General features: G+C 43.3%; 1 protein-coding gene across 10 annotated transcripts in view; it reads right to left on the bottom strand.

The window, feature by feature from the left end:
- Positions 1 to 27,784, bottom strand: part of shc2 (SHC (Src homology 2 domain containing) transforming protein 2) — a 118,615-nt gene that overhangs the window by 29,719 nt on the left and 61,112 nt on the right. For all 10 annotated transcript variants that reach the window (XM_051935278.1, XM_051935282.1, XM_051935273.1 and 7 more), the window contains 8 exons: positions 22,207 to 22,277; positions 10,215 to 10,275; positions 9,242 to 9,361; positions 8,012 to 8,065; positions 7,876 to 7,927; positions 6,834 to 6,960; positions 4,552 to 4,726; positions 237 to 327 (listed from right to left, as the gene is read on the bottom strand). In XM_051935278.1, the coding sequence (XP_051791238.1) occupies positions 237 to 327; positions 4,552 to 4,726; positions 6,834 to 6,960; positions 7,876 to 7,927; positions 8,012 to 8,065; positions 9,242 to 9,361; positions 10,215 to 10,275; positions 22,207 to 22,277 (751 nt within the window). The remainder of the gene's footprint in view (positions 1 to 236; positions 328 to 4,551; positions 4,727 to 6,833; positions 6,961 to 7,875; positions 7,928 to 8,011; positions 8,066 to 9,241; positions 9,362 to 10,214; positions 10,276 to 22,206; positions 22,278 to 27,784) is intronic.

The following is a 27,784-nucleotide window of genomic DNA, read 5'->3' as shown; positions in this document are numbered from 1 at the left end:
TACATAAATCAGAGAAGAAGAATGACAGCTCCGACATCCGCATTGCATGAAGCACATTCAACGTGGCAACCTGCTGGCGCTCGTGAACTAGAACTAGACCTCTGACTTTGGAAGAACTGGAGGAAAGTGTGTCTTCTAGTTATGGTATATTTTGAAATAGCAGCCGTTTCAGTTTAGTCTTAATGTCAGAGCTTCTAATACCCACCCTCACAACCCCCCTCAGAGTAGACCCTTACCTGTGCCTCTGGGGTGGTCAGGCTCCCTTCTGGCATCATAACATGGTTGGTCCAGAGTTTGGGTCATCTCTTTATTAGAAAGTGAGACAAACTGAAATTGAGAACAAATTATGTCACTTCTATTGCTTATCCAGAAAATGATTCACTGTCTTATAGTCAGTCAGTCAGTCATTGTCCAACCCGCTATATCCTAACAAAGGGTCAAGGGGGTCTGCTGGAGCCAATCTCAGCCAGCACAGGGTGCAAGGCAGGAACAAAACCCGGGCCGGGCGCAGCCCACTACAGCTGTCTTATAGTTGAAATAATAAATATGATAGATAGGTAGATGTGAACGGCACTATATAATAGACAGATAGTATCTTATATCTCTTAAAGGGAAATTTAGCCACAACACTAAAACCACCTGCCTATTATTGTGTTGCCCCCCCCCCCCCTCATGCTGCTAGTGCAGCTCTGGCCTATCAAAGTATGAACTCCACAAGACCTTTGAAGGTGTTCTGTGGTATTTGTTTGTTTTTCTTTTATTCTATTACGGTAAAGCACTTTGGCCTCAGCGTTCCTATTTTGTTTTAAATGTGCTATATAAATAAATTGACATTATTTGTAGAAAGACGTTAACAGTAGATTCTTTACATCTTGTAAGTTGCGAGATTTTTCCAGCACATGCCACAGATGCACGATCGGATTTAGATCTGGGTAATCTGAAGGCCAAGTCAACACCTTGAACTCTTTGTCATGTTCCTCAAACCATCCCTGAACACTTTTTGCAGTGTGGCAAAAGAAAGGTCACTCCCATTAGGAAATGGGGTGTACATGGTCCGCAACAAGCTTTAGGTAGGAACGTCTACATGAATACCGGGACCCATGATCTCCCAGCAGAATATTGCCCAGAGCATCACCACTGGGTTGTCCTCTTCCCATACTGCATCCTGCTGCCATCTCTCCCCCCAGGTAACCAACACACACGTAATCTTGATGAAAACATGATTCATCAAGCCAGGTCACTTTCTTCCATTGCTCCATGGACCAGTTCTGATGCTCACATGCTCATTATAGACACTTTTAATGGTGGACGGGCGTTATCATGGGCACTCTGACCAGTCTGTGGCTACACAGCCCCATATGCAGCAACCTGCGATGCGGTGCCTGTTCTGACACCTTTCTCTCATGGCCAGCATTAATATTTGCACTGCTACCGTAGGTCTTCTGAGACGGACTAGCCTTCACTCCCTACATGCATTAATAAGCCTCAGGCATGTCGCTGTTTCGCCAGCTGTTCTTCTTTGGACCACTTTTTGTAGGTATTAACCAATGCACGCTGGGAACACCCGTTGTTTTGGAGGTGCTCTGAACCACTCATCTAGCCATCACAATTTGGCCCTTGTCAGAGTTGTTCAGATCTGTATGCTTGTCCATATTTCCTGCTTCCAACATGTCACATTCAACAACTGACTGTTCACTTGTGGCTTAATATATCCCATTCATTGGCTGGCACCATTGTAATGTGATAATCGATGTGATTAACTTCACCTGTCGGTGGTTTGAATCTTGTCACTGGTTGGTGTATTAGAAATAACATAATGAACAACAACCTCTCTAAACACACACAGGAATTACAAGAACTAACTAAAATAAACTATATTGACCAGTAGGGAGAAACAATAAATAGTAAGAAGTAGAAGTTAGGCTTTATGTATAAAGGGTTTTAAAAAGGAGGAGGTCAGGAGGACGCACTGAGACAGCGCACTGCAGCACCCACCACTTGACAAAGCACCTCAGGATCCCAGATTAGGACCTGAGCGCAGCCATGCGACGCGTGACACCTCAGCACCACACTACTTCAGATGGAATGGAACAGCATGAGGTTGTTTTGTATGGTGGCCGGAGTGCCAATTCTGCCACCAACCCCCAGGTTTTCAGGCCTACATGCAGGGCTGGATGCAGATTAACGTCATACCCAGGAGCAACTGCAGGTTAAGGGCCTGTTCAAGGGCCCAATGAAGTAGAGTCACTTTTGACATTTATGGGATTCGAACCGGCAACCTTCTGATTACCAGCCTCAGAGCCACCACTCCACCCCATTACTACAGTAACATATTAAAGAAATGTACTTTTTGCTAAGAGTATTTCTTTAAGGGGGCCGTAAAGCTGCTGTAGTTAAACACTGCCAGTAGAAGGTGCTATAATGCTAATGGCGACATAGTCTAGAGAAGTCCATTTACCTCATTAGTGCAATAATCCGACTGGGTCACCATCAAGGCTGTTCACAATTATGCACTAATAAAGGAAAACTCTTAGCAAAAAGTACATTTTTATAATATGTTACTGTAGTAATTGCCGGGAATAATTATGAATCTCAAGTTTTCATTTGCAGAAAACATGCAAAACACAAGCATGTCTTCTTGTTAAAATATCGTTAACTAGATACTTTCGGAGAAATCAGCGCACATCATAAACAGGAAATGCGTTGACATGGGATTGAAGTTTTGAATTGAAGACAGGACTCTTTACCAATGAATGATGGGGAGAGGCGGAAACATTTTCGGGAGAAGTATTCCTTTAAGGAGTTCTTTAGGGTTAAGGGTATGGTTAGTTCCCAATGTTTATTTTTCTGGCAAGTTTTGTTTTTATGTCTAGTAGGTTTATTTTCTTTTTACTACCTCCCTTCTACTTCCTTGTTGGTCTAACTGTATTTCTGTTGTGTCATCACGTAGGTCCATTTGTTGTCACTCCACCTGCTTATCTTGTATCTGTTCTTTTTTTTGTTGACTAAATCTAAAAACAGGTTTCTCTTCCAAGTGAACATCTGAGATGTTAAGATTACACATCAACTCAAATTTAAAATTAGGTTATGGTTAGGTTTAGGGTTAGAGCATTGACCTTCTAAAACAACCTTAAAGCTCATGATATTATCAACATTTGAATAGATGTTAGGATTAGGTTATTAGCTCAGAGTTAAGTTTAGGCATTCTCCTTAGGGATGGGTCAGTGAGATAAAACTCAGTTCCCAAAGTCACTCCAGAATGCACAGGAGATTCCTTAAGAAGGGAGCAGACACTGTTCTTCCAAACTTGGAGCAGTCGCCCCTTACCTCAGCAGGTGTTTGTATAGGCCATATCTGGTTACAGACGCTGGATTGGGTCCTTAGAGTTATTGGCTTGTTTGCTCTTTCTCCAGCCTCTTCTTTGGCCTTGTGGGCTTTGAGCTGCAGTATGGGTCTGGCTGCGGAGTCACCAGCCCTCGTCATCCAGGCTCCCCAATAGGATTTGGTCCTGGCCATGGAGTTATGTGGACCTCATCATCCAGGTTTCTCGCTGGGGTGTGGACCTGACTACAGAGTCACTGACCCTCGTTATCCAGGTTGTCCTAGAGCCCTGTAGGCTTTGAGTAAGGTTAAGGAGTGGGAAGTAGTTTCTTTGCCTTTCAGCTCCGAAGGGCTTCTTTCTTGGCCTTATTCCATTATTATGTGGGCCATATCTGAGTACAAATAGTGGATAGGGTCCTTAGAGTTATTGGCTTGTTTGCTGTCTTTCTCCAGCCTCTTCTTTGGCCTTGTGGGCTTTGAGCTGCAGTATGGGTCTGGCTGCGGAGTCACCAGCCCTTGTCATCCAGGCTCCCTGATGTGGTTTGGTCCTGGCCACAGAGTTGTATGGCCCTCCTCATCCAGGCTTGCCGCTGGCCACGGAGTCACTGACCCTCATCACCCAGGTTCCCCTAGGGCCCTGCTGTAGGCTTTGAGTAAGGACAAGGACTTGGAAGTAGCCTCCTGGCCTCTAAGCTCCGAGGGCTTCTCCCTTGGCCTTGTTTGTTTGGCACCCCTTAAAGCGTCTTTAACCTGGGTAGTCTTACTGGCTTGGTTGTACATGTGGTTAAGAGGCCTGTCATTTTTTGAAAATACAATATAATACAATTTGTTCTTGGATAGTTCCCTTCACTGAGAGCAGATGCAGAGCACTATGTCAGATTCTCAGGAAAATGCAGGTATAGACAATACTCATTACTAAGTACAGAATTAGCACATATAAAGTTAAAACATGCACAAAAACAAACCAGAAACTCATTAACATAATTAGAAACCAACAATATTTTCTTGATTAATTAATTGTTGAACTCTGAACAGTTGACAACAGAAGAAATGAAATTTGTAAGAGAGAAAAAGAGAAAGTCAGACACAGTCAGGGTCCTGGAGATCTCAGCCAACAGGCCTCTTAAACCCTCCTCTCTTCAAAACTATCTGTGGTCCATTAGCATTATAGCACCCACTATGGCAGAGTTTAAGCACTGCACTTTTGCAGTCCCTTATAGTGACCTTTACCTGGGGAGTCTTACTGGCATGGTTGAGCATATGGTTAAGATGGTGGCCTGGTTGCCTGAGTCTCGAATCCACCAGACCCCCCACCGGAGGTTCCTTTCCAGGGATGCTGTTATAGTAGTCATGTTCAGAAGAGTCTTCATCGTCCCCCCAGGCTGACTCTTCTGTGGTAATGCCCCTAATTCAGGAGAAAAGTGTTGTGAAACACAGGATTATTATGAGAAGGAACAATGACCAGGAGAAGCTAACACAAGTGCAAGAATCATAGTGAGGGTCAAACAAAGTCAGAACAAGTAAGTCAAACAAATAGGCTGGCTAAAAAAATTACCGTATATACTCGCGTATAAGTTATCCCACAGATAAGTCGGGGCTTGATTTTACCGTATAATTTCCAGTATTTTATAATGTCGGTCGTAGAAGTCGAATGTGGAAAACGCTATTGGTCCAAGAGATTATGATATGCTAACGCCCACATGAGAGAGTATCGGAGCACACTGCCTTTTTTTTTCTATGTATTGTGCCTGCGTGACCACATGGTAATACCTAGGGTTGCCAGACGTCCCTTACATACGGGACAAGTCCCATATTTGATCATTTTGTCCCCTGTCCCATACTGTCCTTTCAGGGACACCCAAATGTCCCATATTTTGTTCATTTTCAAATTTCGCAATAAAAATATATTTTTACTACCTTCTTACGGTACTTAGTTGTAACTTTATAAGTAATTTTACTTTCTTTTCTCAGATTCCCTTGATGAAAATAACCCAAATGTCACGAGGAAATGAGTGTTTGCTGCCTGTTTGCTGCCTTGCTCAGTTGCTCTGGTTGGCTGAGCACAGCGACACTCTTAGCATTTTGCTCTCCAGCCGCACTGCTGTGCAGTTCTGAGTCAGCATTGCCACATACAGTGACTGTCGACAAAGTGTGTTGTTACTACTGGCCACGGCCCACTTTTTTTGTAACTGCCCATATTAAATAATAATAATATTCTCTGTTGTCTGTATTAAATAAATATTTTCAAATGATTTCACTTTTACAGAATTATTTTTTAGCTTGTATTACATAATTTTCAAATGACTTTACTTTTGTTTTCCTCATAACCCATTAAAATCCTTGGTTTATGTTTTTAACTTATGTCTCTACCTTTATATAATATATTGGTCTGGGTGTGTAGGGGGCATGTATAAATTTATATATATTGTAATATAGAGAGAGAGATTTTAAGAGTGTCCTGTATTTCTAATTTTCTAATCTGGCAACCCTAGTGATACCTGAACTATTCCGAAGCAACGTTTGCACTGTTCCATGTGTCTCGCACCCTCATACACCCTTATTATAAGAGAATCCCTTATCTACGATGGAGCGCTCGATCGGAAGAAAATATGAAGCTGGTTTTCAATTAAAAGATGTTGAAGTGGCTAAAGAAATTGGTAACTGCGCTGCTGCAACAAAATTCGATGTGTCTGAGAAACTGGTGCAAGATTGGAGGAGGCAAGATGATGTAAGAAAAAAAAAGTCGTATTTTTGAACGGGCGTATAAGTCGGGGTCTGATTTTATGATCGATTTTTCGGGTTTCAAGACCCGACTTATACACGAGTATATACGGTGAATGGGCAAAATGAGAATCAGAAGTGGAAGAGGAAAAGAAACTCAAAACCGAAAATGAACCAACACTGACACTGGGGTCTACTTGGAATCAAAATGAACTATCACTAAGTTGTTAGAAGTTCAAAACGAAACTCCACTGAGGAATAATACACAACAAAACCGCCACCATATTTAAAACTGATGAGATGATTGGAAATGACATCCAAATGTGTCATGTAAGCAAAATCTGAACAAAATAATCAATAAACTTCAAGAAAACACCAAATAAACCAAAACATATGTATAAACCATGTTAATTATTACAAAAATCCATCCATCCATCCATTTTCCAACCCGCTGAATCCGAAAACAGGGTCACGGGGGTCTGCTGGAGCCAATCCCTGCCAAACACAGGGCACAAGGCAGGAAACAATCCTGGGCAGGGTGCCAACCCACCGCAGTATTACAAAAATTAATCCTATATTTGTGAATGGAGAGGGGGATACCACTTCCACTCTGCTGTTGGGAGACCCGATATCAAAATCATGTTGGAAATTATTTAGTCATGGCTCTGGTGCCAGCCCAGCAGTGGAAGTGGCATGCTGATGTCCTCCTTATCCAAGTGCCGATCAGTTCTAGCATAAGCAAACAGTAAAGAAAATCAAGTAGGCCAGAAGATAAGCAGTGAAAGACTCACCGGTCAAGGAAATTGATGACTTTGGGTGGACTATGCATGTACTGCTTGAACTGCAGCTCAAAGGCTTGTCCGATTGTGCTTATGATGCTCTGGGCCAGTCCGTCATAGCATTCCAGAATGTGGCAGGCTAAAAGGAAGGTGCAAGATTAGTTGGCTGCTTTAGTCACGAGGTCCAGCACAGCCACCTGCATGGCGGAGCTCTACAGCAGTCAGCAATTGATGTAGGGACTTTGAGTCAATAGCCAGAAATTTGGTGGCTGCTATAGGAGGAAATTAAAGAATTCAACACTCAATTAATGGTTACATCTCAAAGTATTAGCACCAAAACTAAGCTATAAACAGAGCTGGAGAAAACCAGCAGTGAGTGCTTAAGAGTCGGCAGCACTTGAATCACCACAGTTAAGGTCTGTGGGACAAACAGCATCAGGGCAGTGAATTTATGAGGCAGTTCTGGGATATCCATTTAATTGGGGGGAGAGCCCTGGAGATGGTCAGCAATTATGGAAATTGAGAGCTTTGGGGTAGGCGACACTTGTGTAATCAGTCTATGGGTCTGCCAACACTTGTGGTGGATTTATTTGAGAATACTGGGATGCCTCTCAGTTGGCAAATGGTGACATTTGGAAATCCTGAGAAAGCTAGCTATTGAGAAAAGATCACATGCATGGTTTAGAAGTAATCAACATGAATAAGGGTTTTGTGACAACCAGCACTTGGTAAATGGATTTATTAATTGAATTCTAGAATATCTGTCCATTTGATGATGGTCTCACTTGAATGTTTCATGCTTATATTAGGAGACTGTGAGATATTCAGTATTTGTGTAATGACCACATTTGGAGTATTTAGAAATGGTTTTCCTTGGGTACAGACCATCTTTGTTAAATCTTTGAAAAGCCAGAACTTTTCACATTTAGCAGCTCCAACATTGAGCAACAACCACAAATTCTAAGGAAACGTTTCACTTTAACAAAAGTAACCAAGTTTTCTGGGATGGCCAAACAAGATGGCAGTAATAATTTCAGCATAACAGATAACTCACCTCTTTCATTGACTGGGTCCTTAGCCACATACGCCACATAGTCAGGTGTGTCCTGCAGGAGACAAAGTAAAATACGTCAGAAGTGAGACACATTAAAGTAAGAGTGCAACACTGAGTTTCTGCTCCTCAGTCTTACCGTGTCACCTCCAGAAGCAAACGAGATGGACTGCATGGGATGGTTGGCAATAATCTGGAGCAAGAGGGAGAAAATAAGACACAGCGAATGTCAGAGTCCTGGTGACCAAGGAGAACGGAGTAGGTGACTAATTCCAGCTCTGCCATGACCTCTAGTGCTGGCCTTGCTGGTAGTACCGACAGTCCACTCACGGATGGGTGTTCATACAGTAAAAAAGAATCCAAAAAACTTAAGACAATTTGACAAAGAAACAAAGGTGTAGCAGTAATAATAATAATTCTTTGCATTTATATAGCGCTTTTCTCACTACTCAAAGCGCTCAGCAATTGCAGGTTAAGGGCCCAACAGAGCAGAGTTCCTATTGGCTTTTACAGGATTCGAACCGGCAACCTTCCGATTGCCAGTGCAGATCCCTAGCCTCAGAGCCACCACTCCGCCTTAGGTATCAGGGGGTTTATAAAAACGGGTACTATCTAAATCAGGGGACACCAACTCCGCTCCTGGGGGACCACTGTGGCTGCAGGTTTCCATTTTAACCCTTTTTTCTAATGAGTGCCCTGTTTGTGCTGTTAATTAACTTCTTGTGAATTAATTTTAATTGAATTGCTTTTTTAAGATTTGTTCCCCTGAATGTCTTCATTTCTTTCCTTAAATGGCACCCAAACAAAAATGAAATGTGAAGTGAATAAGCCAACAGAAGACCAACTAAGTCCGGGCCTCAAACTCCAATCAATTTCACTCCAACCAGCTGCTTAATGAGGTGCCAGTTCTTGTCGTTAATTAATCCCGTTCTTTAATTCTGTGGCTTGTTGCTGCTCTCGTGGTGCATTAGCAGACATTTCTGAAATTGTGGATTTTCTCTTTTCTAAGAGCAGCACTGTTAAAATGTTTTGGGGACCTGAGAAGATCAACATTCCTGAGACCTTCATCATTGTTTATTTTCAGATATTGTGTGATGGACACCAGTTGTTTTGGCTCATTTTGTATCTCATTATTGTTTGACTGCTAATTGAAGAAAAAGAAACAATTAAGGGGTCTGAGTCATCAAGAGCAAGTCAGTTCAAATTAGTTCAAAAGAAGTTAATTAGCAGCAAAAACTGGACACTCATTAAGAAAAGGGTTAGAATGAAAACCTGTAGCCACAGTGGTCCTCCAGGACCGGAATTGCCAAACCCTGACCTAAATCAGTAATAACTGAAAACTGCCCCATGAGCACATCAAGTGTCTTACCTGTCGCGTTGTTGGCATCATGAGCCTAACTCCCTCCACGGAAATGTTCACCACAATGCTCATCCCAGCAAAGCGAAGATTACTTCTGCCCATGATGGACTGAAGGGTTTTGTTGGCAGCCTGGTGTTGGCAAACAACAAGGTAGGTAGATACAGTAAATGTTAGCAGAATTGATGTGAATTGGAAAAATGCTCCTCTTCATCCAATGCGGCTACCCCAATATTTCATGACAAATCACATGCTTTGGTTTTTTCTAATATCATTTCTGGGTTTGTTATACCTGATATTACACAAACAAATATCTGCTAGGGTGACATCCTCCCACAAGCCAGCCCAATGACAATTTACCCAGACTCGTCTGCACTCATCAGATCTTCATGCCATCTGGCTGATCTCTGATCAGAGGCCACCAAACAATACCAGTAGTCGGTGAATCCACAACCACACCATTTACCATTTATGCAATAAGTGTTGTCCCATCTTTACTGTGCTGACCCTTTCAGTTGAGCATAAACTGCATAAACAGCCTAAAAACTGGGGTAAGAATCCATGTAGTCCTGATGCCACTCGTGTGGGAGTTCACTTTTAGGACTTCATACATAAGCACATAATGACATATACAGTACATCTAACTGGTTTATGTATAAGTGAACAATAAGGGTCCTAATTGTGGTGGGGACATTGCACCTAATATATCAGTGCTGTCCTGATTTACGACTTAATGACATTATGATATGGCAGAAAGTGAGGGCACTGATGCTGTTCAGAGTTGGAGGGAGGCAGGAGGCAAACATAAAACCAAACATGTCAATGTTGTTCAGTTAGATTTTCAAATATGTCGACCCTCTAAAGGCCTCTTCCCCTACTGGGTACATCGCGACCAATCAAATTGTAGATCACAAAATCTTGATGTATACTTTTATGAAGAAAGGGTTATTAAAGTCCCCTCCACTCCCCCAAGGCAGCAACGTACCTTTTTCTTCCATGCGCCCTTCACCCCTGGCACAGCTTCATACAGCCTATTAATGGCCTCTCTGCATGGAAACAAATAAACAAGAAATCAAACTCCCCTCAGGCGAACACACGAGGACAACTGAGTCCCATCCCACCACCCACCTACTGCCCTCACTTTCACTAATACTTTGAAATTAAATAAGGACTTTAACATTGACATGACCTCTTGGACTGGAGGTATGCCAGGGTCAACTTTAAAACCTCCTAAAAAACAAAGATCTCCTCTCCCACCCCAATCCTGGAGACCTATGGATTACTTATCAAAGAGGTAACTCTGTCCCACATCTTTAATTTCTCTCCAGTTTTTATTTATTTTTTTTTTTAGAAAAACTTGATCCATTTGGCCCTGCTGAAAATAAATAAGTGAATAATTAATAACTGGTGCTGCCACCTCGCTTCTTCCAAGATGCCATCCCCTTGTCTGGTTTCAGAAAGCTCATAAGAAATGAATGAAGAATATCTGTGCTGTCCAAAAGTCGGCAGTAAATTGACAGGGCTGAAATCCATGTGTGGCAATTATGACATTAGCCCCCTGAGCATGTACTGCCAATCCTTATGCCATCTTCAGCACCGCTGGCCACTTGTCCTGCTGGTATGTGCAATTCTGTTGTGAGCATGCTGATGAAACCCACTTTACATGCTGAAGCTTTGGTCCTGTCATGGCACCTAGAGTGTGGCACTGCCTATAAGCCACATCACCCTGAATTCTACAGTGCCTTCCAATCAACCACTGTTGCACCATATGGGGGCATCCCTTATGCCAGGACTTTGGGGTCCACATCAATGACAGGTTGGACTGGTCCAGGAATACAGAAGAACTGTATAAGAAAGGTCACAGCAGTCTCTTTTCTTGTAGGAGACTGCATTCCTTTAATGTGTGTGGTGACATCGTTCACATCTTCTACAACTCTGTGATGGCCAGTGTGGTGTGCTGGGCTGGTCACATGACTTCAAGGGAGGCCCACCAAACCATCAAGGGCAAGTTCAGTTATAAGACACACTCAAGACCCTCTGGGGAGAGAATGAAAACAAAGCTGAGTGTCTCATCATGAACAACGCTGCACATCCCACCAACACTGAGGACATTCAACCAACAAATCATTCAGCACCAGTGTGTCAAGAAACATTACGGGGGTCCTTTATACCAACTGCAACAACTTGTAAGCTTACTGTGACTTGAATTGCAAAGTCAGAAGTTTTCTTTCTTTTTAGTCATTCTGGTGTGTGTTCAGACTATAATGTTGTGTACATTTATTTGTTTATTACTTTAAAGAGCTTGTGTAAAAAGCCAAATTTCCCCCTGGGGATAAATAAAGTTCTGTCCACCTAAAGTGCCCAAAGCAGCTTCAGTCATAAGTGGACCTTGACAGCCACCTAAAAGCTCATCAGAGCAACTGAAAATGAAAGGTTACAGGCCCTCCTCTTGAATCGAGAAAAGCCCATAGTCATCATCGTCCTGCATTCCAGCCTACTGCTGCCCCACTCTTCAATTTTTGGATTTTCAAAGCGTCATCTCCAACTTAAAAGAAGATATCCCTGACCCCCACCCTCTGCCATCTTTAAACCGAAGCAGTTGGGGGCATGGTTCATCTTTTTGAGTAATAAAGGGAATGAATTTATCAGTTATTTGTGTTAGCTTCCTCAATTTTCTTCTATAAGCCAGTGGAGGTGATGGGGGGAGCTGAAGAAATTGTAGTGTGGGAGAGTGGGAGACTTCCCCCCCCCCCCCGGGAGACCCCCCTCCTCCCACAACACCAGCATCTTTCAGCATCAGCTACACTGCAACCCCAGGGCTATGATTCTTTATTTTTCTGGCTGTTTCCTTATACTTTCAGATTGACTCCTGCACTCATCCATCTTTACACCTCAGTACCCAGCCCCCCTAACGCGCACACACACACACACACACACACTCCCACCTCAGCCTCTATGATTTTCAGCAGTGTCATCAATAATACATTTGCCTGCACTTATCTCCCTGGCACAGCTCACATTACTCATCGATCACTGACTCCTCTCCACATCGCCGCCCTCCCTTTTCTTTGTTTCTCCCTTTGTCCCTCTTTCACTCAGTCTTCACTTTCACTCACTCTAAGTCTTCATCATATCTTCCCGCTCCTCATCCTGTTTCTGGGTTTTCAGGTGACTGGTTCATATCTTATAATGTCAACGTCTCCTGTCCTGTCCTCCTCTTCCTCCTTCATTTTTAAAGCAGACTAGAAGATGAGTAGACTGCAGTGAAACGGAGGTTTGGCATTCCGCTCAAAAACAAACCCCTGGTATACAAATCCATTTTTGTTAGCTTCTTGCCTTCAGGCTCGCTGCATTCCAACTCCATGCTACAGTCACCGTGAGGAAGGTGCAATGCAATCAGGATGAAATTTAAGGTTAGGGTATCATGGGACAGGTTAGTCTGTGTGTCCAGACAGAGGACTGGAGGTTGAATCTGCTGCTCACAGAATCTCTGCGAACATACACAAGAAATGTGACCAACGAGAGGAGACCATTCAGTCCATCGGGCTCATTTGTTTAGCTGATAGCCAAGATGTCCCAACATATCTCACCCAGATACGTCTTAAAGGTTGTGAAGGTTTCTGCTTCATCTACATGTCTTGAAAGTTGTTACATTTGCTTTTATATGTTTCATCCGGTGACCAATGCTTGAGGGACAGGCTTCAGCTTCCCTGCAATCCCACTTAGGACATGTTGGTTTGGAAAATCAATGAACAGATGGATGTTCAGTCAAGTAGCGTAGCGTGTTATAGTTTAACAATAAAAAAAGGCCGGTCAGAGGGTGGGGGGGTTAGCTAATGGTTCTAAGCTTGAAGAGCAAGGATAGAGTTGTCTTTTTAAGTAGTAACACCAGTCAGGAGAGCTGATGCCCCTGTCCAGGACTGCTTCCTGCCTTGTGTCCAATTCTACTGAACTGGAATAAGCGGATCTGAGAAAGTGATATGGTGTGTGAGTGGTGACACGGAAGGACTGGCATCGCCAGCTGGGTTGGAGTGTGCTGCCTTACCCAGCCAGGAGGCCATAATGGATGGACAGTGCAATGGAAGAAGCAACCTGGCTGGAATGGCTAATGAATGCTACCCCAGTCAGGGCAGTTGCAGTGCAGGTAATGGACTGGAACAGTTTATCTTCGGGTCAGCTCCCAATTTGGACACCTGCTGGGTACCATAGGTCCTGTAGTCTCAAAGAGAAACTCCATCGGGGTTCCTGGGTGCCACCAGAGAGTGCTGCCAAAAGAAGCTCTCTCTACTTTGGGGTGCTTCCTTTGGGCTACGCCTGGGCACTGGATGTACTCTAAGGTCTTGTATAAAAGGAGTCACGTCACATCCATTTGGGCAGTCAGAATCGGGATGGGGGTGGCACGATGTCGCAGTGGTAGCGCTGCTGCCTTGCAGTTAGGAGATCTGGGTTCACTTCCCGGGTCCTCCCTGCGTGGAGTTTGCATGTTCTCCCCCGTGTCTGCATGGGTTTCCTCCAGGCGCTACGGTTTCCTTCCACCGTCCAAACACATGCAGGTTAGGTGGATTGATGATTCTAAATTGGCCCTAGTGTGTGCTTGGTGTGTATGTGTGTGTCCTGCGGTGGGTTGGCACCCTACCCGAGATTGGTTCCTGCCTTGTGCCCTGTGTTAGCTGGGATTGGCTCCAGCAGACCCCCGTGACCCTTTGTTCAGATTCAGCGGGTTGGAAAATCGATGGATGGAATCGTGATGGGTGGAAGGAGAGGAAGCAGAAGGAATTGTGCGTGTGCTTGAGAATAACCTGTGTGAATTATTTGCTATTTGCTATTATTTGGTATTTGCTAAAGTAAATTATTATTCAAACACAGGACACATGATGAGGATGTTGTGTTTTGTGCTTTGGGGCTCAGTGGTGCCACCTACAGGTTACAGGTGCCTTTAAAAGTTTTCACTACGTTGGAAGTTTTTACATTTTATTGTTGTATAAAACTGAATCACACTGGAGTTAGTTGTTTTTTTTTGACAGATCCATAAAAAAAGACCCTTTAATGTGAAAGTGATCTAAATTAATTACAAATATAAAACACAAAATACTACATCCGCTTAAGTACTGACCCTCATCAAGTCAGCATTTAGTTGATACACGTTTGTTAGCCCTGATAGCCTTGAGTCTGTGCTCAGGTCTCTCTCTTTCTCTATCAACTTTGCACATCTCCACACTGCCATTTTTCTCCATTCTTCTTTCCAAAATTGTTCAAACTCTGTCAGGTGTCACATCGATTTTGAGTGAACAGCCTTTGACAAGTCCAGCCACAAAATCCAACTTGGACTGAGATGTGGACTCTGACTCAGCCACTCCAAGACATTCACAATGTTGTTTTGAAGCCATTCTGGTGTAGTTTTAGATTGATGCTTCAGGTCGTTGTGTTGCTGAAAACAAATCTTCTTCCAAGTTCCTAGCAAACTCCATCAGGTTTTCTTCCAGGATTTCATCGTATTTTGCTCCATTCATTTTACTCTTACGAGCCTCCCTGGGCCTCCTGCAGAGCAGCATGATGCTGCTATTGCCATGCTTCACAGTCAGGGTGGTGTGTTTTTGAGAATGTTGTAATGTGACGTGGTGTTTAGTCTGACGACCAAAAAAGTAACCTTTAGCTGAGATGTACGGTGCTTTTTATTCTCTTTGCACGTGAACCTGTGACTTGTGAAGCCCTCAGACAACAGTTATTGTCTACAGTCTCTTCACTCTGAACCGCTGTAGCTTGTAACTCCTTTAGACTTCTCACAGTCCTCTTGGTGGCCTCCCTGATTCCTCTTCTTTTTGCAAGATCACTCGGTTTTTGTGAACGTCTTGCTCTTGCAGATTTCCATCTGTGCCACACTCTTCCCATTTCTTGATGATGGATTCAACTGGATATTCCGTGATTTGGATATTTTCTTGTCTCCGTCCCCTGACTTGTGCTTTTCAATCCCCTTTTCATGGACTGACTTGTGGTATTCTTCATTGTGTAGGTTAGTCCACCATACTGACTCAACAGAAGTTGGTTCTTCCACATACAGGGATATTTATACTGCAATCAATGAAACCCCAGACAGGTGACCTCCACTGAGTTATTGAAGGGACTTCTAAAGCCAATTAGCTGCACCCATGAGGATTTAGGGCTGTCATTGTAATGACGGTGAATACTTATGATAATTCATATTATAATTGGAATTACTTTAGACCACTTTGCAGAGATCTCATTTTCATTTTGACATTTAAGGGTCTTTCTCTGTTGATCAATGTCAGAAAATTCAAATTCAATCCACTGTGATTCAATGTCACATGACAAAAAATGTGAAAATTTCTAAGGGGGTGAATATTTTTTATAGACACCGTATTTATTTTTGATATTTTTATGGTAGACTGCGCACAACACCTGTAGCTTCTTTGATGTTCAACTATAAACCTGACTGCAGATTCGAGTGCACGTTGTTGACTGTTGTGATTGTATGGTCAGGTCTACAGAGGACAGTGACATTGTAAATTTCAGGTCTGACCAGCATGAACACATTGCTAGCCTCTCTGTACAACTCCATTTCATTTGATAGAAAACACAAATCAGTTCATCTGATGTGCCCCTTACCTCCAATTACAGACCATGTGATATATTAGACATTAATACTCCAAAAGACAAACTTAAAATAATAATAATAATTCAATACATTTATATAGCACTTTTCAAGCTACTCAAAGCACTTCAGTGAGTGAGAAGCCACTTCAACCACTACTAATGTGTAGCGTCCACCTGGATGATGTGACGGCAGCCATTTTTGCACCAGTACACTCAGCACACATGAGCTGTTAGGTGGTAAAGTGGTGAGAAAGATAGCCAATTAGAGACAGGGGATTATTAGGGGGACAGAATGACTAGGCTGAGGTGGACAATTTAGCCAGCACATCGGGATGCACCCTGCTCTTTACAAAGGATTCCCAGGGATCTTTAATGATCACAGAGAGTCAGGACCTCAGCTTTATGTGTCATCAGAAGGATAGCATCATGTTTACAGCACAGTGTCCCTGTTACTGCACTAGGACATTGGGATCCTCATTCAGACCACAGGGTAGGCGCCCCCTGCTGGCCTCAGCAACCCAAGCTTTTTCTTAAGGAGTCTCCCATCTAAGTACTGGCCGGGCCTGAACATGCTTAACTTCAGGTGGATGACCTTCCTTGAAGTGCATACGGTATGGCTGCTGAATAAAAGATCATGTTCCTTTCACTGTCACTTATTCTAAAGAAGGTCACAGTGACATCATTCCAAGCTAAACTGTTCAGGCCCACTCATCCTTATCCAGATCCCCCTAATAACTCAGAGGAACTCCTTATATAATCTCTCCAGCTGCCCATGGATTTTCTCCAAATTGGCTGTGCCTCATACATAGTGGTATACACTCAAGGGACATTCTAACTACATGCCTAATGCTACCTTGAGTGGCTGGCTCCTCTCATCGGCCAACATATTGGTTCAGCAGCACCAGTATTGCAGACTTTACACCGGACTATAGTGCTGAAGCAAGATCTCAGTCTGTGGATAAAGCTGTCCATTTAACAGTCCCCTGTGGTCCTGTCTTGCTATATGGTAACGAGACATGGATGCTATCCAGTGACCCGAGACGAAGACTGGACTCCTTTGGTACTGTGTCTCTTCAGGGAATTCTTGGGAACCACTGGTTTCACTCTGTGTTGCTCATGGAGTCCCGAATGAGGCACTTTACCAGCGTTGTGAGGGAGTGTCAATTATGGCCACGTGGCGCAATTCCCCATGGGTGGTCCGTCTCACAGGATCCTCATTGTTGATGACCTGAGTGGCTGGACCAGGCCAAGGGGATGCCCACGTAACACCTGGTTGCAACAGATAGAGGGTCATTTCCAGAGGGTGGGACTGGACCGCATGTCCAACTGGGGGGTTGCCAATCAGGATCCTGAACTGTTTTGTCATGTGGTAGGTGTGGCAACATACTGTACCAATGCATGCTCCCCAACCTGACCTGACCTATGGTCCTGAGCTCTGCTTATCGACTGAAAGATCGAGATCTCAAGTACAAGCTGCTGAAATGAGGTTCCTGCTCAGGGTTGCTGGGTGCATTCTCCATGATAGGGTGAGAAGCATTGCAGTACACAAGGACTTTAGAGTAGAGCTGTTGCTTCTTGGACACTGTACAGCTCATGCTGCACTTTAGCTGTGGCCCACTGGACTTGTGATGCCACTCTTCACAAAAGCTACTATTGTGCCAAACAAAATAGATGTAAATGACCGAAGCAAGTTTTTAACTAGAGGTGTTTCCCCGTTGAGTTCCTGTATGATGTGGGTCTGGCCCACCTGTAGTCTATGGCCACTTTTATGTGTTGTGTCCATCCATCCATCCATCCATCCATTATCCAACCTGCTATATCCTAACTACAGGGTCACAGGGGTCTGCTGGAGCCAATCCCAGCTAACACAGGGCTCAAGGCAGGAAATAAACCCCGGGCAGGGCGCCAGCCCACCGCAGTATGTGTTGTGTATGAAAGAAAATAAAGACAATCAAGGGGTAATGTAGTTATTTAGGGCTGATATAGTTATTGCGTATGAAGTGTTTTGGAATGCTTTCCACATTAAAGTATAGCATTTACCATAGAAGTAGCATGAAGAGGCTGATGCAATGGGCGGTTGTTTAAGCAAGCATGTTAGGACCCCAGATGAAGGTTGTGTGAACAGCAAAGAGATAGAATGTTCTAGGTGGTGATGAAAAATGACAGTTGCCATGTACACAGAAATTTCATAAAAGGATAAGAGCCGAACTTAAGAATAATTGAGAAGGACAAGAATATAGCGGAATGAGACTTTGATTTAGGTGTATAAACTATCAGTAAATGTCAGATGTTGTGTAAGCATTAATTCAGCACTGTCATGTAAACTCAATTGTCTATAAATCTGGGACTCTGACTTTGCTGTGGGACCGTTCCCTTAATGGTTTCTTATGACAGGGCTGTCCTTCTTGACACATGAATAGGCTTCCTCTTGTCTGATTTTTGACTCAAAGGGGTCTCAGGGCAACAGTTTCTTCCACATGTGTTCACACCGCATAACAGGAACTATAACCTTCAGGCAAAATATGTGACACGGAAAGAAGAGAGATGTGCAGTGTGATTGTGAGCTCACAGGGGACCCTCCCCACCTTATTGCTCTGAAGTGATCACGAGTTCACACGGGAGATGATTGCTTTGATGTGGTGCTCCACTTTCACCTAAAACTCTCCAAAGTCCAAACTACTAAAAGTTTGTAAGATGGCGCCAGTGCTTGTGGTCAACCAATCAGCATAATTCATCGCACGAGCCCGACCCACAATAGTTCCTGGTTGAATGAAAAGTGCACACCCTGGAGTAGGACCTAAAAAAAGTACCAGGAACTACAAATGGCCCGTATTCCTGCGGTGGGAATGCGGCAATAGTTCCAGAGTTTCTGAAGAGTCCCTGGTTCCTGAAACAAGTTCCTGTGGTGAGAAAGCACCTAATGGCACCCACAGCAGCAATGACCAGCATGCCAACACAAGCTGAGAAGAGTCAAAGCCTGCACTGTCACCATGGCCCACTTGAAAGTGTTCCCAGGTAGGTGAAGAACATGAAAAAAGGGACACTGGAGCTTCAGGGGAGATTGATCTGTACTGGACTGAACACAGGAGGAAGTTCTACCATTAACTGAAAAGTGTAACAGCAAGTCAGTCAGCAATTGAGGACAAAGGACCTTTAGATAGGAATGTGGGTTAAAGGTGGCAGTGCTGTTTACCAGCCTCACTCTATCTGGCTGACCAGCATGTCACAAAGGGACACACTGAGGAGCAGGGGGGTTGTCTGAAGATCTGAGGGTAACTTGTAGCAGTGGTAGGCTAATCCATCACACCATTTCCAAAGAGCACAGGAAGGGCCTCACAGACAGATGAATATTATTGTGGGAATTATTCAAGACTTGCTGACTGGCTATGCCACCCTTCATTCTGTCAGACCCTCAAAGTCATACCCTAGACAGGGCATCTAAAGCAGCAATGCACCCATTGTTACCTCCAGCCTTATTGGAACCAGAAAGTCATCCATGCATCCCCCAGCACCCTATTCTGACCCATTTCCAATTAGTGCCTACTGAAGACAGCACAGGCAATCTCTTTGAAAACCAATTCTTGAGAGAGACTCCAGTCTGAAAGCTTCCCAGAATTCAAGCTCTAATTGGCCTGACTGCCCTCCTCTAAGCTCCTTGATGGCTTTAATGGAAATTGCTACAGCGCAGTCACAACACACACACACACACTCCCACACCAAGCCGATAACACTACTCAGGCTGATGCTGATCGATGGTCCATCCACAAGTTTTTAATAGCTGCCTTCTAAACATTTAAAGTGTCTTTGTCTCTGACATCAAACTGTGCAGAAGAGCGCCACCTTGTGGCCTGGGGTGGTTAGCCTCAATCCATCATCCTTAAACGTTTGACACGAGGTCAGGTCAGGTTGGGGAGCGTGCAATAGCACAGCACATTGCCTCACCCACCACATAATGAAACAGCTCGGGATCCTGGTTGGCAACCCCCCAGGCAAACATGCGGTCCAGTCCCTCCCACCGGAAATGACCCTCTATCTGCTGCAGCCAGGTGTTATATGGGCGTCTCGTCGGCCTGGTCCATCTACAACAATGAGGATCCCTCGGTGAATCGTGCTACATGGCCATAGTGCTGTAACTGATGCTCACTCACAATGCAGGTGATGTGCCTCATTCGGGATTCCATGAACAATACAAAGTCAAACCAGCGGTACCCAAGGAGAGAAACAGTACCAAAGGAGTCCAGTCTTTGTCTCAGGTCACTGGATAGCGTCCATGTCTCGCAACCATACAGCAATACAGGAAGCACCAGGACTCTAAAGACTTGGACGCTCGTCCTTTTGCAGAGATATCAGGAGTGCCGCACACCCCTTTCCAGCGACCTCATGACATAAATTGGCTTCTAATTAACTAGTTGAAATAAAAAAATTTGCAGTTACTGTGACCATCTGGGATTTAATTAAAATATTGTTAAATAAGTCACTTCTAGAAAACACTCTTGAGAATTAAAATGCAATGCACTTACATATGTCTGAGCATTTAAATTGAAGACCCCCCCATTCACTGGTCACACGTCCCACCCAATAGCAACTTATTCTTTGGCTAACACTGCGTTTCACATGACATCTACAGTGCTAAGTTCACTAATTCATGTGAGCAACTAAGGACAAGTTAAAGAAAGCGAGCGAAGACATCATCAAGAAGAGAACATCCCTCAGACTTGTGCATATCTGAGATGCTTCAACAAGCAGAAGGCCAATTTGCCCGTGCAGTTTTATAGACAGCTACTAAATTATTCTGAGGTATTTTAGTTGTAGCTATGAATATAACTATAACAACAGGAGAAGTGTCTTCAATTCAATTGCTCATAGAAGCATGTTGCATTTTTGTTCACGGGAGCTTTTTCTGAAAATGACTTATCCTTTTTAATCAGTGTACCTGTGCGTCTCTCCAATCACTATGTAACTGTCATTCCAACAGATGGTGCATCACAAAAATTTGTAGAAATAAAATTCACTGCATTTGTCACTCCAACAGATGGCGCTTCACAAACATTAACACTGCTTTTACAATATCGAATAGCATACAACGGAGACATAAGCATTGCATTTTTCTTTCCTAAAGATGGCACATCACAAATACTTATAGTAATGCATTTTACTGCTGCAAATGTTTGACGTGCGCCATCTGTTGGAAAGATAATGCAATGCATTTTATTACTACAAATGTTTGTGATGTACTATTTGCTGGAATGACAAATGCAATATATTTTATTACTACATGCATTACACAATACATTCCAATAGATGGTTCACTGCAAATGTTAACGCTAAGGTCTACCTTGTTTAATTAGATTTCAACCTGTCTTACATGGCTAACACAGCTAGTTTAACAATATTTTAGTAAAAATATGTGTTTTGGGATGTTATGAGCATACAACTGGATGATCTGACATGTGGATTATGTGACACGAGTAACATGAGATTTTTATTATCAAAGTTTTGACATTGTTTTCTGTTCTCCAGTGTTGGTCACCATAGGCTTATATTATATCAGAAACTTGTGTAATTCACTGAATACCTCCAAAAAATGGTCTCAAATACTAAGATGCTCAGCAATCTGTATGGACTGGCAGGGCAACCAGAATAAATCTACAAGATGTAACGTGCCAAGAAGAACTGGAAAACAGGGTTCCTTTGATTGATATAAACTAAAATGTAAATGGTCCCCACCTGCATTCACTGGAATTTGAAGTCAGCAACACCTCAGTTTAGGTACTGCAAAAATCATCTATTACTTATTTATTATTATGTAAGAAGACCTTAACAAAGGCTCCTTTTTATTGTATAATAATCCTTCTAGGCCCTTTTTGCATCTTTCTGGGGATTTTTGATGGTGTTTTACCGCCCTAGTGGGCATTACTGAAAGTGCTTTTGTAACTTCAGAGAACTCTGGAATGTGTAATTCACAACAGGGATCCACTAGGAATGAGTACAGTATATAAGAAACCCACAGTTATTCACACAGGTCTGAGCCGCACTCTAGTCATGTGTGTAAGAGCAGAGTAGCGAGGCTACCGTCCCACTAAGCACAATTGTGTTCCCCTTTTTCAGCACATTTATCAGAATATTGTAAACTTTTTCCTTCACTTTTTCCCTTTGAGGTGTTCACGCACCCACCCACAGACTCTGATCGTATGAAAGGCATTTATAGCATGGCCAACGAGTTGGTTATCACAAAGGCATCGCCAACTATTCACCTCTTCTGCAAAATTCACAAGCCGAGCTGTCCAGTAGAGTTAACCCACCTCAAGAGCAATGACCAGGTGGTCTAGACGACTAGCAGTGAAGCTGAAACCTCCTTGGCTTACCTTGTCACTTGTGTCCTTGTGCTGAAATCCAGTGATCTCATGGACCTGAGGACCTCGATGCATCCCATGTACTGTGGACAGAGCATAGATAAGAATCTGGTCAATTTGAGATGCAGTAGCAGCAGCCGTGCATAACGTACCTGAGCTAGAAGGCCCAATAAGCCATGTGATAGCGGTCACCCCCAAAAACAGTGGTCAAAAAGAGAAAGTGCAAAGGCTGCAGCTAATCCGTGGAGGAGTTTTTCCATTATTCTGAAAACCGTACTAAATTATCTTTATTAAAGAGATTCTTTTAAAATGAACAGAAAAACATATGGTTTGTGCAACAACCTGCCAGAACATGATAAAAAGGCAGGCTTATGTGACTCAAATCATTTCCAAGGGATACAATATAAGGATCCTCTTAACAGAAGAACAAACACCAACAAGTACCATGAAATAACAGAAATGACAAAGACATCAATTTGTGAACCACAAACAAGGGCCATCAGTGACAAGAAATAGTTGTCAAGTTATTCTTCAGTGACAGGATTAAAGTGCATGGGTTCCACTAGGGGCCTTTCAACAGACACCATGGCATCTTCCAGTTGGGCATGAATGCTAAGCGTCCACTCCTCAGTGATAAAAATAGTCTGTAATTGGGAAACACATTTGCTGAAGCTGCCTTAAAATCAGGATGCACTGTAATTTTGTACATTCAGTAATCCCTCGCTGTATCGCGCTTCGCCTTTCGCGGCTTCACTCTATCGCAGATTTTATATGTAAGCATATTCAAATATATATCGCGGATTTTTTGCTGGTTCGCGGATTTCTGTGGACAATGGGTCTTTTAATTTCTTGTACATGCTTCCTCAGTTGGTTTGCCCAGTTGATTTCATACAAGGGACGCTATTGGCAGATGGCTGAGAAGCTACCCAACTTACTTTTCTCTCTCTCTCTCTCTCTTGCGCTGACTTTCTCTGATCCTGACGTAGGGGGATTGAGCAGGGGGGCTGTTCGCACACCTAGACGATAGGGACGCTCGTCTAAAAATGCTGAAAGATTATCTTCACGTTGCTACCTTCTGTGCAGCTGCTTCGTGAAGCGACATGCTGCACGGTGCTTCGCATACTTAAAAGCTCGAAGGGCACGTATTGATTTTCGGTTGTTTGTTTTTCTCTGTCTCTCTCTCTCTGCTCCTGACGGAGGGGGTGTGAGCTGCCGCCTTCAACAGCTTTGTGCCGCGGTGCTTCGCATACTTAAAAGCCAAACAGCCCTATTGATTTGTTTGCTTTTCTCTATCTCTCTGACATGATCTGCTCCTGACGCGCACTCCTTTGAAGAGGAAGATATGTTTGCATTCTTTTAATTGTGAGACAGAACTGTCATCTCTGTCTTGTCATGGAGCACTGTTTAAACTTTTGAAAAAGAGACAAATGTTTGTTTGCAGTGTTTGAATAACGTTCCTGTCTCTCTACAACCTCCTGTGTTTCTGCGCAAATCTGTGGCCCAAGCATGACAATATAAAAATAACCATATAAACATATGGTTTCTACTTCGCGGATTTTCTTATTTCGCGGGTGGCTCTGGAACACAACCCCCGCGATGGAGGAGGGATTACTGTATTTGTTCTACAAACAGTATGGGGGTTAAGTTACTCCCTTACGGTCACACAGTGAGTTAGTGGGTTGACGGACAGGGATAAAGTTGCCCTACTGAACGACACAAATATATGCCAAAGGAACCAAATGAAGGGCCAGAGATTGAGTACAGAACTCGAAATGTTGACAGGTCTCTTGAGTGCGGGGATTAAATGTCAAAGCCCCCTTCTGAGTGAAAAATGCCAAGTAATTTTGCTCAGAGCCACAGGTACCAAAGAGACACCCTACATGGCATGAATCAACACTCCAGGACGCTGCTGATTCTGAATCCTGCCTGAGGTTGGACTGAATAACTGAATCGCTGGACAACACCCCCACTGGTCCAACCGGTGTGTCAAGGACCACTGGATTACTTAAGTTCAAGGATAATAGGCCATGCTGTGTCTCTGCCATTCTGTCCATTGGGAGGCCATGCCAGGTTTCTTCTATTAAAATCGTAGAGGCCATTCTGGAGAAGAGACCATGCCAGTTCAGAGACCAATCAACATATTAAGACACCTCATAATCTAAGCAAGCAAGATGAACTGCTTATTATGCAATTTATATAGTGGTATTATTATATTGCTCTGCTTATATTTTGGGCACAACTGAAAACCTTTAGTTCATCTATGTATGAATAATATTACCATATGCCTATTATATGAGGTGAGACACAAAAATAACTGGATTGGTAAAAAAAATATATATTTCTTGATGATTTACAGCATTGTAAACATTGTCACCTTCGATATACTCCCCGTCCTGATCCCTACACCGCTCCAGACGAATCTTCCATTGACTGAAACAGAGCTGGAAGTCTTCTTGCTTGAAGCTCTTCAACAGGCTTGCCATTTTTGTCTTCACTTCATCCATTGAAGAAAAATGAAGGTTAGGGTTAGGGTTCCCTTCAGGTCACTTTTGATTTTCGGGAACAGCTAAAAATCACAGAGAGCTAAATTGGGTGAATAGGGAGGATGATCGAGGACAGGAATGTTTTTGTCAGTCAAAAACTGCTTTACAGAAAAAGAGAAAATTCGCGAGCAATTTGATGTTGATTTGCTGTTCGATTTTTTCACCCAACATTATCACAGCAACTCGTGTAGCGATTGTTGTGCAAATACTGACTGGGCTATTCACAGGATATACCTAGCCGGTTTGGCGGTTTGAGAAGCGACATAGTTCTATGATTCACGTTCGGCCGACCTCCTGATGGTTTTCCAGGAAAGCCCCAAGCCCAGTGCGGTTATTTTTGTGTCTCACCTCGTAGTACCCTAATTCCCTGGGGTTACAGATGTAAAAGAAAAGGAGACGTATTGAAGTACAATAGCAGTCAGCCCTGACAGTGGGCAGGCTGATAAGAATTAACATACAAGGGCTATAGTTTGGGTCATTTTTCTCAGTTCTACATAATAAAGAATGAAAAGAGAAGAATAGGCTCACCCTAGTACCCTACAATCACAAAACTGTGATTTATAGGCGTATGTCCTAACTATTCTCCTACTTAGGATGCCTCCAAGTGTCATTAATGCCAAGGGAGATGCCTAGATAAATTGCCTAAATGATAAAGGAGACAAAATTATGCCAACAAATACAGAAGTCAAAGCATCCCTGAAAAGTGACACAACAAGGATCCACACATGTGGCAGCGAAAAAAATCTAAAATAGCCACTCTAAGGGCACCAAACAGACACCCAGGGACACCCTCAAATGGCAATAATTCTTGCTAAGTGACAACAATACTATAAAGGGCTGTTTTTTAAGTGATAAAAATAAAAGCCAAAGACTTGTCTCGAATTATAATGACATGAGATGCCTCTTTGGACTGAAGACCCACTGCTTTAGTCCAGCACAACGAGTCCTGAGCTGCTGACTAGCTGTGCATACTGCTGCTCTGGTGGTTACAGTGGGGCTGGTGATTAACTGACCTGGCATCCCATCCAGGGCCTGTACCTGTCTTGTGCCCTGTGGTACTGGATTATCATGCACCTGTTAGTGGATAAGCCTGGTACATAAAACAGGCAAATGAAGAATTAGGCGTCATAAAAGCCTTTGCTTTGCACCAGTTTCTCCAGCCTTCAGGCGTAGCTGTGCAGCAGGCATCCTGTTACATTATGGAAATGTATCTGCCTACCAAGAAAAGCGTCACATCCAGAAGGTGAAGAACAAGCTGAATGGAAACTTCACCATGTTGGGCGTGTGGATTATTAAATATGCATGGCTTTTATACTCGCGACCAACAGCTGTTCAACCCAAAGTATAGCAGGTGACACATGGTGGCCATACAGATATACTGTGACAGTGGGATGATTCAGGGGATTAGAGTTATGGAGAGGACTTGGGAGGCCCAGTGGAGCACATGGCAGTCTCTGTGTCGTCTTTTACCCCCACATAACACCCATCACAATGTAGCAGGTGACATTTCAGACCACTGACTGTGCAGAGTTTTCAAGTTCAGACATAACTCACAGTTATATTTCAGCTGGGGTCAAGGATGTTTGCTGCATTTTCTTTTTATTAGTTTTCAGATATTATTTTTCAAATTATGTTAGTAATTGCTTTTGTTTTGTCTGTGAATTAATGTAATATTATGATTTTATTGTGTTGAAAACCCACAAAGATTTATTTTAATAAGAATGGAGAAAATAAAGCATAGTTAGAAATCGAGCAGAGCTCATAACCAAAAAGTCAATCCTATCTTTCCTCAATGGAAACCAAAAATTGTAGTAGAGAGACTAAGGCTATGTCTACACTATGTCAGTCATTCAGTCATTTTCCAACCCGCTGTATCCGAAGTACAGGGTCATGGGGGTCTGCTGGAGCCAATACCAGCCAACACAGGGTGCAAGGCAGGAACAAATCCTAGGCAGGGTGCCAGCCCACCACAGTGTCTACACTATCCATCCATCCATTTTCCAACCCGCTGAATCCGAACACAGGGTCACGGGGGTCTGCTGGAGCCAATCCCAGCCAACACAGGGCACAAGGCAGGAACCAATCTCGGGCAGGGTGCCAACCCACCGCAGGTGTCTACACTATGTTTTCTTTTTAAATGAAAATGATCTCCATCCACACTAGTGGTTTCAAATCATTTACCAAAGTATCTCCGCCCACACTGAAAAGACCAAAACCACAAATGATGTAGATGTTTGCCTGCATTGGGCACGTGCGCAATTGTGGAAACAAGCAACTTTTATGACTACGTCCACAGGCGACCTCATTTCTGCTTTATGTCCTTTGATATAAAGATGTTGTTTTTCACTGAGACTGAGTATAGATGGCCCAGACATTCTAAAAGTTTCTTATCATGCTTGAAGAAGCGTGACTCCCTTTGCAAAACTGTCCCACCAAGCACAGCTACATCCAAGTCATACCCAAAAGCAATAAGCATTAAAGGAATGGTAACACTCCTGGCCATGAGATTTATCTCAAAACTGAAGCAACCAGTAAATGATTTGCCTTTTGCACATGTAGGCAGTGTTTAAAGTGTACAAAAAACAGTTTAGATGCAACTGGTAAGCAACACAATAAGTCCCATGGAAAGCATGGAGTCAGCTGTGTTGGAATATGGGGGACCAATCACAGAATGAGACTTTATTCTGCGCAAGATCCAATCAGAGAAGGACCACATAATAAGCGCAAACCAATTAGAGTGCGATTAGACTCGGCAAGTCTACGTTTTCAACATTACAGATTGCAATCCGAGCCATTGTTTTCACAGTGTTGTGATGTGAAATTTTGCATATAAGTTGATAAATATTTTATATGTCTTTATTTGTAACTTAGGCAAAGCAATTTAATATTAGTGTTACATTAGTGAGAAGCATTCATGTTTACCCCCCTCCCCCCCCCCTTTAGAAATGGGTCTCTTTGAATTTTACAGCAGGGTTTGGGGGAAGTGCCTCAAACCAGTTTGGCAAGTGTTTCTCTGCTAAAGTCTCTCAGTCAACCTCCGCAGGAAA

This window comes from Erpetoichthys calabaricus, chromosome 12 (genome assembly GCF_900747795.2).
Source record: "Erpetoichthys calabaricus chromosome 12, fErpCal1.3, whole genome shotgun sequence".
In the NCBI taxonomy this organism is placed as follows: domain Eukaryota; kingdom Metazoa; phylum Chordata; class Cladistia; order Polypteriformes; family Polypteridae; genus Erpetoichthys; species Erpetoichthys calabaricus.
The sequence above is the reverse complement of the archived record's forward strand: the minus strand, read 5'-3'. Positions and strand labels throughout refer to the sequence as shown.